This window comes from Leucopleurus acutus, assembly GCF_964270905.1.
Source record: "Leucopleurus acutus genome assembly, chromosome: X".
Classification (NCBI taxonomy): Eukaryota; Metazoa; Chordata; class Mammalia; order Artiodactyla; family Delphinidae; genus Leucopleurus; species Leucopleurus acutus.
The window spans coordinates 9998369-10016991 of record NC_139148.1 but is presented as its reverse complement, the minus strand read 5'-3'; the positions used below and the strand labels follow the sequence as shown (position 1 = coordinate 10016991).

Genomic DNA, 18623 nt, shown 5'->3' with positions numbered 1-18623 from the left:
TGAAGCCCACGGTGACTGACTGTGTCCCGGGTGGAAGTGTGTGCCGGGCCAGCTTGGTCGAGGTAGAGCAGAGGGGTCTCGCTACCAGAGTCGAGCTGCCCAGCCAAGATCACAAGCTCTTAACCCTCTTGAAGCCCCAGCTCCCTCATCTGTGCCTCACAAGGCTGCTTGGAGGGTGAAATCGACACAGAGACATCCAGCCCTTAGCATGATGCTCAGTTTGTAGTAAGTGGTCAATAAATGTGAGCTCTGTTTATTACGATCAACCCTACCATGCCATCCCTCAAGGGGCAAAGGCAGATGCGGGCATGGGTTGGCCTAAAAATAGACATCTGCGTTTCTAGGAAATGAAACTTTAAGCGGTTGCTTCTTTTGTAACATAGTGCCCTGTGGTTAACTCTTCATTAGACCTTAGACACGAAATGAGCCCAGGCGCCAACATTCAGATCTAGAAGTCAGAGTGGGTTCCTGGTGCAGGCACTCCATTGTGTCTAATTGGGGTGACAAAATAATTTCAAGAAAAGGTCACTGATGTCTTTTTGTGAAGAACTTTAGGCATACCTAATACCGCACAGCACTTGCAAAGGATCTGAACATATGTTTTGTTATCTGAGCCCCTACAACGGCCCTGCAAGGCAACTGGAGAGGTACAGCAATGCTCATTTTATAGCCAAAAAACGTTGAGCTTCAGAGGGCTGAGGTGATACGCCCAAGGTCCCCCAGCTAGTGACTGGGAGAGCCAGCACTGACAGACTCTCTCCTCGACTAAACTTTAGTCAGCCTTCTCTAAGTCACTAGGCCTTGATTTGGGGGCTTTTGTGTCCATGTGGCCAGTTTTAGCAAGAATCCTGTTAGGTCAGTTTAGCCAGAATCCCTGACCACGCTATCTGATCATCCCTGCTATCTGATCAAGTCTCTCATCCCTACCATCCCCCAGGTGATGATATCCCATCTCCCTGGCCTGCTTTCAGCAAGAACCCTGTCAGGTCGGTCCAGCCAGAACACCCCCTAACCCTGATGTTTCCTCTTAGTAATTTTCCAACCACTGACCCTCACTCTGTTCCTGGCCTATAAATCCCCACGTGTCTCTGCTGTATGTGGAACTGAGCCCAATCCTGTACTAAGGTCCCATTTCCCCGACTGCTTTACGTCCGGTCCGCTTCTGCTTTTCTGTGACCGTACGCGAGCCCAGGCTCCTGTATTCCTACTCCTGCCCGTCTGCCCCTGCTGCCACACACACATACTCGTTCAGACGCCACCAAACGCTAGAAAAAGCAGAAAGGAACTTCAGTGATTTCTACAGTTTTAAAGCTGAAAAGGTGAGGTGAAAAAAGTTAGACCCATAGAAGCTATTTCCCCAATTCAAACATCCACTCTTCCTCAGGGTGGGATGCAGTAACTCCTGTCGGAAGTTGCACAGAGCCAAGTATTGATTAATCTGAAATTACAAAATACCCCCATGATTAATCTTGATTGTGAGAGATCATGGAAGAGGTTTTCCTCAGCAAATAACCGAAGTACAGATACTTAAACACACTCTCTTGCCGGCCGGTTTCAGTTCTTCCCACAAAAAAATGACAGATAACACTTTTTAGGGATCTCTTAGCTGTCCTTACCATTTCTAGTCTTCTTCCAAAATGAAACAGAGAGGTCGGGTTGAAGAGAGCAGAGCATGAGAGGTGTCAAGATCAGCCTGAGATGGACCCAATAGCATCAACTAAGGTAAAGAGAAAACACCAAACTTTACATTTCAGAGACAGCAAAGTACTGAAGCTTCAAAGCGTGCTGAGAACATGGCTCTAAGACATGCTGCTGAAAACACCTATTAATAGCATTTACTTCCTGAAAGTTATCTAGACTAGGGACGCACTCCAGAAAACCATTTCTAACATTATTAAAAAATCTACTTTATCTTCGAAGATATGACATTTGAGACTACAAAAACTCATTAGATTCTAAAAGAAATTTTTCTTTTGCATGTGATTTGGGTTCCCTCTCCTCCCCTCCCCTCTCTCTGAGAATGGCTCATAGGTCTAGTTATTTAAATGATCTAAGTTTGTCCCAGTGCTGAAAATACCTTTCTCGGCTGCATGGAGTGATTCGAGGTCTGGAGTCTTCTGAAGTGAAGAGATAGGCTGCAGGAAACCTAGAGTCACAGAGACTCCAGGCTGCCAGCCGTGGAGCTTCCAAGTGCAAAGACAAGGTTAGGGGTTGGGGGGAGGAGCGTGAGTATTTAAGCTATCTCAGACATGAGGTCCGCAGAAGCAGCAGCTTCCTCTTATTTCTACCACCACAATCGGGGCAATGTCATGTCTACATCCAAGCAACCTGGTTGATCGATCTCCTTTTTTCTAGGAGTTTCTCCATCTCAGCACTACTGCCATTTTTGGTGAGATAATTCTTTGTGGCATTGTAAGATGTTTAGCAGCATCCCTGACTTGAACCCGCTAGATGCCAGTAGCACTGCCCCTTGACAATCACAGACATTGCAAAATATCCCCCGGGGCGCAAAAGTGCCCCAGATTGAGGACCACTGTTCTACAAGTATCTTAGAGACACGCCTAAATTTCCCTCATTCTGTCTTAGGCCCAGCTGAAAGGGACTCTGGTTTCTAAGCAGTGGCAGAGCTTCCAGTTGTTTCCCTCACTTCAATGAAACGAGGGCAGCTGCACTTGCAGTCCAGGGTCATGTAAAACCTGCTTCTCAAAGTGCGGTTCCCAGGAGAATCGCTCCCTTTTGAACTGATTATTGGTGCCTTTTGGAGGTAGAGTCAAAATATCAGTAGTTATGTTTAAAGGTCTTTAGTCCGCCCAGTTGCCCTGGAGAGAATTTGAAAACTGCCAAGTATGTCACAAGAAAAACAGCTGACAGCCATCAGGGTTAATCTACTGAATTGAAAAGTCAATAGTGCCCCAGATCAGCTGAAAAACTATTAGATACAATAATAAGTCATCTTTATTGAGAGTTTATTATGAACCAGACACTTTTAACTGCCTAATATGTACGATCTCATTAAATACTAAAAAAATGAAGTAAATATCTTATTATCCTTCTTTTGTTTAAACAAATAATAGAATTAATGCAGAAAAGATACTGGACTTTCCCCAGGTCACATACCATGTAAGTGATAGTCACACAAGCAAAAATCAAATGCCCTCTTAGCAAACCACTTTGCCACACAATCAATATGTAAAAATCAATAGCTTTCTCACATATAAACAATAACTAATCCAGATGGATAATAGGAGAGATTCCACGCAAAACAGCAACAAAAATATGAAATACTTGGGAAGAAAACTGACATGAAACACTTGCAAACAAAGCAGGTGATAGACGGGCAGGGGACAACGATGCCTTACCTAGCAGGCTGCTTGCTATGCATTTGCCCCTCAAATCCACGCTCCATGCCTTCCCACCCGGCTCTGTGTCCCGAGAGGCTGAGCTGTACAAACTTCATCACTAGCTGGCAGATTTCCGGATGGGTTTGCCCAATGGGGAAAAGGTCAGAGTATTTACCCCTGGGCTCCCTCCCTCTCCAATGCTGTGGGATGGCTGCCACCCTGCAATGATGCTCTGGTCAGGTGGTGCTCCCCCCTCATGGCCACTCTTCCTGAATTCCACTAATTGTTCCTTCGCCTTGCCACTTGAAGCCTGTGACTGTGAAGACTCAACCCGTGAAACGCCACACCATTGTTGGGGATTTCCCTAAATCCTGTCCACACTGTTATGAATAGTCACTTTGCTAAACTCATCAATTTCTGACTCAGAGTGTGCCACTTGTTTTCTCTCAGGACCCTTGAAGATGCAAAGAAGATGTAAACAGATGAAGAGAAATAGATGGTTATTAGGGCTAGAGGTCACAGCTGGGCATTTTTCATTTATAACAAAGATTATGGTTATGTTATCCATAAATGTCATCTCCTCTGGATAGTAAAGGGTACATGACCAGATATCTCTCATAAAAATGAGGTATTGGATCTGACTGGGTTAAGACCCCTGGTAAGAATAGTCAGGTAACTTCTGAATGAAAAAGTAACAAAGGGAGGATTCCTCTTCTCGATCTATAAACGCATCATAAATGCTGCATTGCCTACAATGGCATAGTGCCAGTACATCAGTGAAAAGGAGGAGATAGCAAAGTTAAGTAAAAGCACACATGGGAGGGACTTCCCTGGTGGTGCAGTGGTTAAGAATCTGCCTGCCAATGCAGGGGACATGGGTTCGAGCGCCGGTCCGAGAAGATCCCACATGCCGCGGATCAACTAAGCCCATGCGCCGCAACTACTGAGCCTGCGCTCTAGAGCTTGGGAGCCACAACTACTGAAGCCCGAGCACCTAGAGCCCATGCGCCACAACTACTGAGCCCACGTGCCACAACTACTGAAGCCCACATGCCTAGAGCCCGTGCTCCACAACAAGAGAAGCCACTGCAATGAGAAGCCCACACACCGCAACCAAGAGTAGCCCCTGCTCGCCGCAACTAGAGAGACAGCCTGCGCGCAGCAACAAAGACCCAACACATCCAAAAATAAAAATAAATTAATTTTTAAAAAAAGCACATATGGGACATTAAATTCACATCAATGGCAAAAGGAATTATTAAGATAAAGTTGGGCAACTGGCTTAAAGCTTAGAAAAAAATTAAGCTGTAGTCTTACCTTGTTTCTTACATCAAAATTAATTTCATATGGCTCAAAAATTTAAATGTAAGACATTGAACATTAAAAGTACTGGAAGAAACCCAGATAAATATTTTTATAATCTTGAAGTGGGAAAGTCATTCTAAGTATGACAACAACAACAAACGAAGACCAACAGCAACGACCCCAGAGTCTGAAAGAAAACATCAAAAAATTTGACTACATAAAAATAAATCTGCTTACTCATCTATAAAGTGAGGGATGAGGGTGTGTGACCAGTAAAGGCACATCCAGGTTTTATATGGTAAGATCCCGAGGGAATATGATACTATTATGCTTTCTTGTATTGTTATTTATCTTTGATTCTATCTGCTAGGTCCCCAATGATATTGCAGACCCCTTGAGTTAAGGATGCATTGTCCCCAGCATCTCGTTCAGAGTTGGTATTTAAAAATCATTCTTCATGATGATAAAAATGAAAGTGATTATGAAAATAAGAATAATTTGATCACTTAGGTCAGTTTTGAGAAGAAGAGCTAGTCGTGGCCCCCGTGAGCTACCCGCATCTGGGTGACGTCGTGGGCCCAGGCCCCCCCGGGTTAGTTAGCTCAAGAGAAATGACTGGATGAAGAGGATAGAGTGCTTCTATTCATCTTGTGAGGACAGGCCTCTCATTGGCTGGGTTACTACGTTTTCTAAGTCTCACCGCATTTCTTTTTTCCTTTTAGATGGAAATAAAGAAGATTGAAAGGGCCCTTGGTGGAATTAAACGTTGAAGGACTCCTAAGATTAAGTTTCTGAAATTAAAAGGAAGTCCAGGCTTAAGTGGCATCCAGAGTGGTGGGTGAACAAGTATACAGCTGCGTACAGAAACCCCAGGTTTGAGCCCCATTGCTGCCATCTGACTCTGACATAGACATCAAAGGGGTTGAATGGAAACTTAGCATCATACATACTCTCCTAAAGCTGTTGGGAACCTCAATAAAGCCCTTAAATAAATTGCTCTAGTCCAGTTAATGCTGTGTTCCCAGCATGGGGAAGTATAACATCTTAATGCTTCTCTATTTGGGCAAGCATGCGAATGCAAACAGGACCCCAGTGCTTCCCCAATTTCTGTTGGCTGTTCCCACTCCTGCATGCTGAAAGTCAGGGTTGGCTTGAGGAAAAGGAGAGAGAACTTTAATGACAAGCATCATACTATTTTTATAACAAGGTTAAAATGTTAACCCTTTCAGTTAGATACAACCATGAACGCTTTTCAAATAAAAATCTTTACTAGAAATTTTCAAACTAACACAACATTGTAAAGCAACGATAAAACTAATAAAGCTCCAATAAAAACTAATAATAAAAAAAGAAATTTGCAGATACCATGAGCCTGCTCTTTGTAAAGGACACATAGAAATAGAACACAGCTTCCATAGCTCCTTCGTATATAGTATATTTTTAGCATTGTAAAGCCCCAGTGTCATAATTAACCTTGTCTTTTGCTTCATTCCCCCCTCCTTTTTAAAAAATTTTTATTTTATTTTTTTAACATCTTTATTACCCCCCTCCTTTAAACTGAAATGTGAAGCATTTCTCTGCTTAGTCCTGTAAGTTTCATTTTACCTTGAAATGAAAGTGTTCTGAAAAAGTCCTTGACAGGATATGCAAATTCATATAAAAAAAACCCTTCTTTCGTGTTGAGGGCTGGTCCCACATAAATATTAGAGTGTACCAGATGAGTCCAAAGGATCAAATGCTTTGAAAAAAGGCCCTGATGCAAATAATGGAGTGGATGACTTAGTTAAAAAGAGAAAAGGTTATTTATGGAGGTAATGGTCGCTAAGCAGCTCTGCCTCTTGCCTTGGAAAATCAGAAGCAGTTTTGCCAGGTGGGCATTACAGATAATCCCTCTTGCCATTTGGTTTTCGTAGACTCATAAGTGGATTCATTAGTACTGAGGTATAGTGGCAAGAACACTTGCTTGGGATATGAGAGACATGGCTTTGTAATAAAAATGTGACCTCACACCCGTACATTCCTTCATGTTTATCACGCCATTGAGTTAGAAGCACCATCACTCTCAGAGCCTAAGAATAAAACACCTGTGAGGTGTCTATTGTTTTTATTTATTTATTTATCTACCTATTTATTTATTTATTTCTGCATTGGGTCTTCACTGCTGCACATGGGCTTTCTCCAGTTGTGGCGAGCAGGGGCTACTCTTCACTGGTGCGCGAGCTTCTCATTGTGGTGGCTTCTCTTGTTGCGGAGCACGGGCTCTTGGCGCGCGGGCTTCAGTAGTTGTGGCACGTGGGCTCAGTAGCTGTGGCTCGCAGGCTCTAGAGCGCAGGCTCAGTAGTTGTGGTGCACAGGCTTAGTTACTCCGTGGCATGTGGGATCTTCCTGGACCAGGGATCGAACCTGCGTCCCCTGCAATGGCAGGCGGATTATTAACCACCGCGCCACCAGGGAAGTCCCGAGGTAGCTATTGTTAAAACCTGGTTTGCCCCCGAGGAAGCCGATACTTCAAGAAGTCATATATCTAATATGCAAAACCGGGTTGCACATGCTTTTTTTGACTCCACTGCCCATGTTCTTTCTGAAAGTCATCTAATCAGCCAGGACCTCAGCAATTCAACCAGATAATAACAAAAAGTCCTTTTTGAACTTATATTTGACGTAACCGTTCATATTAAAAGCTATCATGTTTCAATGATTTATTGCTGTGTAACAAAGCACTCCAAAATGCATCGGCTTAAAACAGCAACCGTTATATTTGTTCACCGTTCTGTCATTTGGCCGGGGCTCTGCTGGGCTGTTCTGTTTGTCGCGTTTGGGGTTTTCCACGAGACTGCAGTCAGATGGCTTTGTTCGCCTGTCTGGTGCCGCAGTGGGGATGGTGGGGAGGCTGTGACTTCTTGCTCTTTTTCTTTCCATGTGGCTAGAGCGGGCTTCTTTTCAAGGTGATTAGATCCTAAGAGTGAGCATTTCAATATAGATAAGCCCCAGTGTGCAAGCACTACTAAGCCTCGTTTGCATCATCCTTGCTAATGTCCTACTTATTGGCCAAGCCCAGAGTCAATAAGGAAAGGCACTCCAGAAGAACATGAATATTGGGAAGCACGGTTCATTCAGAACCACCAAAGTGATGGTCTACCACTTGTGATATATACAAGAGAAAGGTAAAGGGATATGTATTTAAGGCAAAAACTGCTGTTTCAGATTCTTTGAAGGATACTGGATTGAAAACATTTTACTTTAGAATACTATGCAGCCTCTAAAAGTCATGTATTACAATACTGAATGAGAGAGGGCAGACAGCAGAAGAAGAACTACAATCCTGCAGCCTGTGGAACAAAAAACACATTCACAGAAAGACAGACAAGATGAAAAGGCAGAGGGCTATGTACCAGATGAAGGAACAAGATAAAACCCCAGAAAAACAACTAAATGAAATGGAGATAAGCAACCTTCCAGAAAAAGAATTCAGAATAATGATAGTGAAGATGATCCAGGACCTCGGAAAAAGAATGGAGGCAAAGATCGGGAAGATGCCAGAACTGTTTCAAAAAGACCTAGAAGAATTAAAGAACAAACAGAGATGAACAATACAATAACTGAAATGAAAAATACACTAGAAGGAATCAATAGCAGAATAACTGAGGCGGAAGAACAGAAAGGTGACCTGGAAGACAGAACGGTGGAATTCACTGCTGCGGAACAGAATAAACAAAAAAGAATGAAAAGAAATGAAGACAGCCTAAGAGACCTTTGGGATAACATTAAACACAACAACATTTTCATTATAGGGGTCCCAGAAGGAGAAGAGAGAGAGAAAGGACCTGAGAAAATATTTGAAGAGACCACAGTCGAAAACTTCCCTAACATGGGAAAGGAAATAGCCACTCAAGTCCAGGAAGTGCAGAGAGTCCCAGACAGGATAAACCCAAGGAGAAACATGCCAAGACACATAGTAATCAAATTGGCAAAAATTAAAGACAAAGAAAAATTATTGAAAGCAGCAAGGGAAAAACGACAAATAACATACAAGGGAACTCCCATAAGGTTAACAGCTGGTTTCTCAGCAGAAACTCTGCAAGCCATAAGGGAGTGGCATGATATACTTAAAGTGATGAAAGGGAAGAACCTACAGCCAAGATTACTCTACTTGGCAAGGATCTCATTCAGATTCGATGGAGAAATCAAAAGCTTTACAGACAAGCAAAAGCTAAGAGAATTCAGCACCACCAAACCAGCTCTACAACAAATGCTAAAGGAACTTCTCTAAGTGGGAAACACAAGAGAAGAAAAGAACCTACAAAAACAAACCCAAAACAATTAAGAAAATGGTAACAGGAACATACATATCGATAATTACTTCAAACGTGAATGGATTAAATGCTCCAACCAAAAGACATAACCTCGCTGAATGGATACAAAAACAAGACCCAACAGAGCCAAAAATAAATAAATAAATAAAAATAAGCTATCAAGTTAGATGTGAGATAAATAAAAAGGGGAAAATATCTGCAGAGCCTGTACTCAGATTGCTGTGCATATGTTTTTAAGTTCTCACTCCAATTAAAATTTTAAAAAATGTCTATTTAGGTCTTCTGCCCATTTTTGGATTGGGTTGTTTTTTTGTTATTGAGCTGCATGTAAATTTTGGAAATTAATCCTTTGTCATTTGCTTCATTTGCAAATATTTTCTCCCATTCTGAGGGTTGTCTTTTGGTCTTGTTTATGGTTTCCTTTGCTGTGCAAAAGCTTTGAAGTTTCATTAGGTCCCATTTGTTTATTTTTGTTTTTATTTCCATTTCTCGAGGAGGTGGGTCAAAAAGGATCTTGCTGTGATTTATGTCATAGAGTGTCCTGCCTATGTTTTCCTCTAAGAGTTTGATAGTTTCTGGCCTTACATTTAGGTCTTTAATCCATTTTGAGCTTATTTTTGTGTATGGTGTTGATTCACTTTGTTATAAGGCAGAAACTAACACACCATTGTAAAGCAATTATACCCCAATAAAGATGTTAAAAAAAAAGATAGATTCCTTACAAGCAAATTAAAAAAATTTTTTAAAAAAAGATAAATAATTGCTAATGCTCCTGGGTCGGGGACAAAGGACTTTAGCACTCGTGGCACAGCAGGTACCTGTTCCCTTTGTCCCCCCAATGCCACGGAGTGGCTCTGGGTGGATGCTATGCACGAAGTGGGTTTGCATCACAGCTGAGGAACCCCGAGTTTAGAGAACCCAAACATTTGTAATGGGTTGCAAGCAAAGCTCACTGAATTTTGCCCAGAGGGAGGCACTGTTATTATTAGACCAGACAGCAATCAAACCTGCCACCTGCCCCAGAAAGGGACGCTATCTCTGTCTTACAAAACTATCTACTATCTTCTGCTTGCTATATAAACATCCTTGAAAAGATTATCCAGAACCAAGGCTCTCAGTGTCTCTGCTCATGAGATGTACAGAACTGCAAGAGACCCGTGGAGAACTGTCTCCCCAAATAAGTCCATTTATATAATTCAAGTTAAAATACAATATTTAAGTCACATACAGATCCTTTTTTAATAAGAGTCCCTGGGTGTGGAGAGAAGGGAACCCTCCTACACTGTTGGTGGGAATGTAAATTGGTGCAGCCACTATGCAAAACAGCATGGAGGTTCCTTAAAAAACTAACAGTAGAACTACCATATGATCCAGCAATCCCACTCCTGGGCATGTATCTGAAGAAAACCATACTTTGAAAAGATACATGCACCCCAATGCTCATAGCATCACTGCTCACAATAGCCAAGACATGGAAGCAGCCTAAATGCCATCAACAGATGAATGGATAAGGAAGATGTGGTGCATATATACAGTGGAATACTACCCAGCCGTAAATAAAAGAATGAAATAATGTCATTTGCAGCAACAAGGATGGATCTAGAGATTATCATACTAAGTGAAGTAAGTCAGAGAAAGACAAATATCATATGACATCAACTATATGTGGAATCTAAAAAAATGATACAAATGAACTTACAAAACAGAAACGGGGGGGCTTCCCTGGTGGCGCAGTGGTTCAGAGTCCGCCTGCCGATGCGGGGGACACGGGTTCGTGCCCCGGTCCGGGAAGATCCCACATGCCGCACAGCGGCTGGGCTCGTGAGCCATGGCTGCTGAGCCTGTATGTCCAGAGCCTGTGCTCCGCAACGGTAGAGGCCACAGCGGTGAGAGGCCCACGTACCGCAAAACAAAAACAAAAACAAAAACAAAACAAAACAAGAAACAGCAACGGAGTCACAGACACAGAAAACAAACTTATAGGTACCAAAGGGGAAGTGGGGGGAGGGATAAATTAGGAGTTTGGGTTTAACAGATACACACTACTATATATAAAATAGATAACCAAGGTCCTACTGTATAGCAGAGGGAACTGTAATAAATATCTTGTAATAAACTATAATAGAAAAGAATCTGAAAAAGAACATATATATATACACACACATCTATAAAACTGAACCATTTTGCTGCACACCAGAAACTAACACAACATTGTAAATCAACTACACTTCAATAAAAAAAAGTAGACTCCTTGATTTAACTGCTTTTTGTTGCTGTTGTTTAACTGACCAATGGTGCTGAAAAATACGGTGTTAAATAAAACTGCTTCTATTACTTTTCTCTTGGTTCAAGCTTCCCTCCTAAAAACACTTTTTTAAAGGAGATTCCCATATTAATAAAATCATTGGAAATTCCTTAGATATTAAGGAGTGTGTGCTGAACCCATTATTACAAATGATTAAGTACTGTTAATTTTAACATTTTTTTGGTAATAACTCTATTTTCACCAATGGAATCTTATACTTTGTGTTTCTAGAAAATAAACATTGTCTTTTTCTGTCCATAAAACCAAAGCATTAGAAACAACTCAAATATTCCAAGCTACTAAGTGCCTGGCAATCACAGTTTTGGGGTAAGTGAAAACAAATATCAGAAATTTCTAATCTAGGTACATTTGAATCTTCAGATAAACTGAAAGCTGCTATTCTCTCCAAATGTCTGCAGAGTAGGCATAAGTTTTCAGCTGAGTACAAGAATTACAATTAAGTGTAATTAAATTGATTGTAACTTACTAGAGTCAGAACCATCTTCCTGAAGAAGGAAAGGATCGTCCCCTACGGGATGGTTCAAGCTTAGCTGCACAGTAGTATCAAGTCATCGAGGGCCTTTAATAATCCTGATACTTGGATGCTCCGCAGGCCAATTAAGTCAGAATCTCTGGGGGCAAGGCCCAGGCATCAATTTCATTTTCTTTAACTGAGGTGTAATTGACATATAGAATTATTAGTTTCAGGTGTACAACATAATGATTCAATACTTGTATATATTGCCAAATGATCACCACTATAAGTCTAGTTAACATCCATCACCACACAGTTATACATTTTTTTAAATTAATTTCATTTTCAGCAATATTTTAAAAAGCTCCTTAGGTGGCCCCATATGCAACCAAGTTTACCAACTACTAAACTAGAGGACTTAGCCTTACAGTGTAGTTCTCAAACTTCAGTGTATCAAACCCCGTGCCTGCCACACCCCCACACCCAGAGTTTCTGATTCAATAGGTCTGGGGTGGGGCCCGAGAATTCGCATTTCTCCTAAGTTCCCTGGCAATGCCACTAGTCCAGGACCACACTTTGAGAACCACTGCCCTACAAAATTACCGTCACCTTAAAAACACCCATGACTCAGGGTTGTTATTTTAAATCTCCCCACGTTAGCATGACTATGAAAAAGGACCAGGCAAATGCCGTGAGTGCAACGAAAGACCTTTTTTTGGAAGAAGGAAAGCGAACAACCAAATCTGCAGAAGCAAGCATTCCAGGTTGATGGAAGTTACCGCACCATATTTTATGCTTTCTCTCACTGCCCTGAGGCTTAATGATAAACTCCTTCACCCTCGTGAGATACTGATCAGAATGTTGGAGGAAACACCTGGGCTACAGGAAACACCTCCAGCAGCAGAAACAAGAGGCCCGTTTACCAGCCACAGCGTTTCTTCTAAGGAACAGTGTGACCTTAACTGAGCCGGTCACTTCGTCTCTTTGGGCCTTAGTTTCCTCATCTGTAAAATGAGTCTCAAATGTTCCATCTAACTCCGAAATCTTATCAATTCCACGACATTTGACAAGAGAGGTGAGTTGCTCTATGGTTTGACCACGTTAGACTCTGGCCATCTTATGAGAGTTCAATCACGGAAGGGCCAGGATACCCACCACCTGCAAGGCGCACGGAAATCTCTGCTCTCTGGATGTCACCGTTGAAGTCAGACTAAAATTCAGTCACCTCTTTAAAGATTACCTTAATCAGTTTCTTGGTTCAAACAAAAACATGTCAGGCATATGGATGGATCATAAAATAAGTGGCTTTCGTGTCAGGCATATTTCTTTTTTTGACCAGAACAACTCAGTTTGATAGCTAACAAGCCAAAAGAATAATAGATTCCACAAACTTGTGTGGCCTTGTCTTTTCCCATCCCAACCCTATTTTTTATATATAGGGTGATGTCTCCCATTTCCTTCTTGAGGGGCCTCTATTCTTCCCAAAGTCAGAATTATGCTTTTCAAACATATATCCCCCTTTTTATTTCACACAAATGATAATATGCTGCACATACTTCTTTGCTGTGTTTTTTAAAAAGCGTGTTCCGCCTTAGCAACGGTTCCCCAGCTGTGCAGTAGGGATCTCACCCCAATTCATGGCAGACGTAGGGATCGGTGTTTGAAGCCCTGCATCAAAAGGATAATGCAATTATTTTGGTGTAAAATTTCATGTCGTAGCAAACACTGGTGTTTACGTTTTTAAAGTGACTTATTGCCATTGTCTTATCCACTTCGTTCTAAAATGCTTTTCTACTTGAGAGTGGACCAGGGGCCAGGGGCCAGGATGGATCTCCTCTGGAATTCTGACCTGAACGTCAGGAAGAGGATTAAGGAAGAAGATCCTGGTTAAAATAAATCAGTGGTTCTCAACCGGGGGCGATTTTTGCCCCCAGGGAATATTTGGCAGTATCTGGAGACGTTTTTTGGGTTGTCACAAATGTGTGTGTCTTGGCCCCATGACAAAGAATTATCTAGTGCAAAATGCCAATAGTGCTGAGCTTGAGAAACCCTGAAATAAATTATCCTGATATACACACTATTACATATAAAATAATAAGGACCTAATGTATAGCACAGAGAACTCTTCTCAGTACTCTGTAATGGCCTATATGGGAAAAGAATCAAAAAGAGTGGATCTGTGTATTTGTATAACTGAGTCACTTTGCTGTACACCTGAAACTAACACAACATTGTAAATCAACTATAATCCAATAAAAATTTTTAATAAATAATAAATAAATATGTGCAATTCCCCTCCCTGAGGGGAGGTGTCTGACCCCAAGGGAAAGCTGCCGCCCCTTCCTTCATCCAGCGTCCCTCCCCCAAGCCCATTCTGAACTGCTTCCGTCAGGGACTTTGAAACGTTTACTGAAGATAAAATTGGCTCTGAGGAAAATATGTAATAAACTTAAGAAGCTAATAATCATAGGAAAAAAATGATTAACAGCAGAAGCACACCAGAAATGGCTATGAAATCAATAGAGTATCTTAAACAGGCTTTTAAGCTGGAATAGATGTAGTCATGCACCTTTTAAACAAGCGCTCCTTTGTTCTATTTACATTTTAATGCTGGGTGTGACTGTCTTGGTAGACTTGACATCAATGATGCTGACTGTAGGTTTTTTTTTTTTTTGCAATACCGAAAGAGAAATACACCAACAAAAATACTTTAAAAACCCCCCAAAAACAAAACAACAAAAACCCCGCACTGTTGCCCTTGCTCCGAATGAATGATCATGTCTGCAAGGGCAGGGCGATCATCCTCCCATGTTGCCTACATCACATGCTTGTGTATAAAACAGTCCGTGTAAACTCTAGTGGCTTAATACATGTAAGCCTTGGTCACGTATTTATCTGGTATTTACCTCACAGCCCCATCCTAACACAATGGTCTGCTAGTAACTGCTCCATCAGGAACGAATGGGTGAGTGAGTGTGAGACCCCCTCCTTCACTTTGCCTGTGGAAGAAATCATCAAGGCAGCCCAGAAGACTACAGATACAAATCTTCCATTTGACATCTGTCTGAACCAAAATGTTCATAAGAGTCAAAAGGCAGAGGAGCAAGAGGTATTTCTCAGATGAATTATAGTTCCTATAACTTGCACACATAAAACAAAACACCTCCAAATGACAAGGCTCAAGACTGCATTTACGGTTGCACCAGTGCAAGTCAGTAAGAAATTACTGACTCATCAAAAACCAGCCTTCTTCTGCCAGCTGGGGTTCCTCCATGTGCTCTTTTATTTTTTTTAATCTTTTAAAAATTTATTTATTTATTTTTTGGGTTGGGTCCTCGTTGCTGCATGTAGGCTTTCTTTAGTTGCGTCGAGCGTAGGCCACTCCGCCACGTTGGGTCCTCGTTGCTGCATGTAGGCTTTCTTTAGTTGCGTCGAGCGTAGGCCACTCCGCCACGGTACGCGGGCTTCTCATTGTGGTGACTTCTCTTGTTGCGGAGCACGGGCTCTAGGCACGTGGGCTTCAGTAGTTGTGGCACATGGGCTCAGTAGCTGTGGCTCGCAGGATCTAGAGCGCAGGCTCAGTAGATGTGGCACACGGACTTAGCTGCTCCACGGCATGTGGGACCTTCCCGGACCAGGGCTCGAACTTGTGTCCCCTGCATTGGCAGGCGGATTCTTAACCACTGCGGCACCAGGGGAGCCCTTTTATTCATAGGACACTGTTCATGAATTGTGTCTTCATTGAAGTGTTGCTCTTTGAAGGCTATGAAAGCCGTCAGTGGGGAAATGAACGCACAGTTACTGCCGAGAGGGGTCTGTCCCTTTCAATACTCTAGGAGGCTGCTCTGCAGCCCTGGTCCTAAAAACAGGATATTGAGGCTTCAGGAAATTTCGGGTCCTTCCTTGGTTCTTTAGACGAGAATACTGTCAGTGGCACTTCCTGAGTTCATTCTATAGCAAACATACACTAAAATGCGCCTCCAAACAATCCCTCTGATGATTTGACAAAGTGACACAAGTTCGGTCTAGGTCCTCACAATTTTTCTGTAACTCATGTTCAGTCTTAGCTTCGAGGCAAGAAGATAGTAGATTTAACACTCTCTGCGTAGGGAAAATCAGAGAATCATGCATCCTCAGACACAGAAGGTCAAGTACTCACAGACGTAAGAGTCCCTCAAAGCACAGAAGGGTGACGTCCATCAGCAAATATTTAGGGCACTCTGCCTTCTGCCTGGACTGTTCCCTGGGGTCTCTAAAGTCCACTTATGGCTTTAAAGGCAGCTCTGCTCAAGGACTGGCAGTCAAGCCAGGTCTTGAATGCGTTTCCTAAAGGTGTCCCCCCATTTTCCTCTTTTATCTGTGACTACGGCCTTCAGATTCTACAGTTAATTGACGATGGATTTTTTTAAAACTGTGACGCCACAGCTCGTTGGCACATTGTTGGGCTTGTCATATAGCTTTCTTTGTGTTGCAACTGGCACAAGATCAGAGCCACGCTTGTGAGATTCCTTAGCCAAGGTGGCGCTGGGGATCCAGAACTATCCACATTAGAAGAAAGAGAATTAGAGTGACCGAGCACCCTGGCGTGCCCAAGACTGCAGGCTTTCCTGGGATGCAAGACTTCCAGAGGTAGCACTGAGAAAGTCCCCTGCAAGCCCAAACAAGTTGTTCACCTGATGGAGAAGGAACCATCTTTGCCACATTAGGACCACAGCCTTCAGTTAGTAGTAGTCCAACTATATCTAGCATAGAGGTCATGGCCTGTTAAAACTGCTGGGGACTTTAGCAATCATCTACCCCCTCTTTTTCACAAAGATGCTCAGACTCAGAGTGGTATAGACATTTCCCCCAGGTCACACAGCTTGCTGGTAGCATATCAGGAACCAGACCCTAGATCGCCACAGTCCCAATTTCGGGCACTTTCCACACTGCATTACATTTTTTGCTTTGCCAGTCTCTTTCTATTGCTCTTGCAGAATGAGTTCAGCTGGGTTTTCTTCTGACCACAGGACTTAGCCGTTAGAACAGTGAAAACTGCTGTTTATATTGGGCACTGCTTTTTTTTAATGTTGGGATAGTGAATGGAATCAGGTTGCTGTAAACAGCCTCAATTGGTCACCATCTCCATTACCACACGTCATCCATTCCTGTCATTTCTACAGCCCAGCAAAGTGTCTTCAACATGCAACCATTTGTCATCACCAAATGCTACCCTTGGTGGAGACGGTCACGTGCCAGGACAATGTACCCCTGCGTGGGTGGATCGTGTTTGTGACTAGCTCAGAGGCACATGGATTAGCATCTAAAAGTGCACGAAAATCTTGCTTCTTCATACTTAGATTCTTTCAAAGGGAAGAAATAAGATGCCTGTTCTAAAAACTGAGGTTAATGTACACAACAATCGGTTCTAAGCTCTTTACAGATATCATCTCATTTACTCATCACATCCTCTGAGAGAGGTACTATTATCCCATTTCACATACAAGGAAACTGAGGCACAGAGGGGGTAAGCAACTAGCCCAAAGAGGTTTTGTTGTTGTCGTTGTCTTAACTCTAGTAAGTGGTGGAGTCTGTTTCTGAGCATCACGCTCTTTCAGGAGAGAAAACGAGAGCTCAGAGGTGACAGTAGATCAAACCAATCCAGAATGTGGACTTGGAAAGCAAGGGAAAAGGTGGAGGGCTGTGTTCCCGGGGTGCAGGAGATAAACCAATTAGGTGAAGATCTGCAGTGAAAAGGAGCGACTCTGTCAACTTCTGCATGCAATGTACACAAAGGATAAGGCAGTACGTTTCAGCCCGAGTTCCATCTTCATTGGCTATCCTCACTCTAACATAGTAAGTACCAGACACCCTGTGCTGTCCTGCTTCAGTCCATGCTGGAGTACAGCTAGTGGTTCTGGAAAATTCTGCCGTGAAGTACCATCGGTAACAGCAGTCCCTTCACAAAGCCCTTTCTCACCTCCCCAGCCTCATTCGACCCTCTGAACCTCTTAGTGTTGCATCTTCCCCTTGGACGCTTAGCCTGTCCAGCCACTAGGTCAGCTGGTGGGTTGGATAGGACCTGCCATATGAAATCAAACACTTCCGAGGAGGTGTGTGTGACAGGATTAATGAGGTGAAACTGTAACGCTGGTGACGTGATTTTGGTGTTTCCATCTCTCCATTTTCTTCCTCCCTTCTATTACATTTTATCCTGTTTTGTCTTAAAACTGTGATCTTCTCCAGTGGACTTGGTTTTAGTTCTTTATATTTCACTGGGACTTTTTAAGACAAACTGTTGTCACTCTCAGCATTACCCACACTTTAAAGCTGAGCTTTCCTGGGAGAACCATAATTAGAAGTTTACTTTGTCCAGGACTTCCCTGGCGGTCCAGTGGTTAAGACCCTGCACTTCCACTGCAGGGGGCGCGGGTGTGATCCCTGGTCGGGGAACTAAGATCCCACATGCTACACGCAGGGTGTGGCCAAAAAGAATTTTTTTTACTTCGTCTCCACGAGAGTAACTTAAAGCATCACAGAATAGGTGACAGTTCCTGGTGCTTCTGAAATCAAAGCATGTGAAAAACTTCTATGGGGCCTACATTTAAGTTTGGTCCATTCTAACCTATGGGTATTGAACACGACTACTCTGATGTATAAACACACAGTGCAATCTTCAATTTTATAGGAAACATCTAGCATTCTTACGTGGCCCAGATATTATGCTTTGGGGCAAGGAGAATGCTCATCAGTTCTTCGGAAACACCTTCAAAATGGAGAAGAGCTGACTTCAGTGAACTTCTGGCTTTTCTGTAACTTTATATGCTGGGCTACAGCCATGATGCGGCAAACACTTCAAGGTACCCATCAGAACACATCACTCCATCAAAACATATTACTCCACA

At 42.7% G+C, this 18623-nt stretch overlaps 1 protein-coding gene across 5 annotated transcripts in view; it reads right to left on the bottom strand.

Annotated features, from left to right (window-relative positions):
• TLR7 (toll like receptor 7) overlaps positions 1-13399 on the bottom strand; it is a 31358-nt gene extending 17959 nt beyond the window's left edge. The window contains exons 1-2 of one of the 5 annotated variants that reach the window (XM_082864595.1): positions 13296-13399; positions 11752-11935 (exon numbers count right to left, since the gene is read on the bottom strand). In XM_082864595.1, coding sequence (XP_082720721.1) covers positions 11752-11766 — 15 coding nt within the window. In that variant the 5' untranslated portion in view covers positions 11767-11935; positions 13296-13399. Of the gene's footprint in view, positions 1-1616; positions 1718-2077; positions 2198-3359; positions 3426-11751; positions 11936-13295 lie in introns of those variants that run through there. The other 4 variants (XM_082864598.1, XM_082864599.1, XM_082864600.1 and 1 more) reach the window with 4 other exon arrangements.
• Between the last annotated feature and the right edge of the window lie 5224 nt (positions 13400-18623).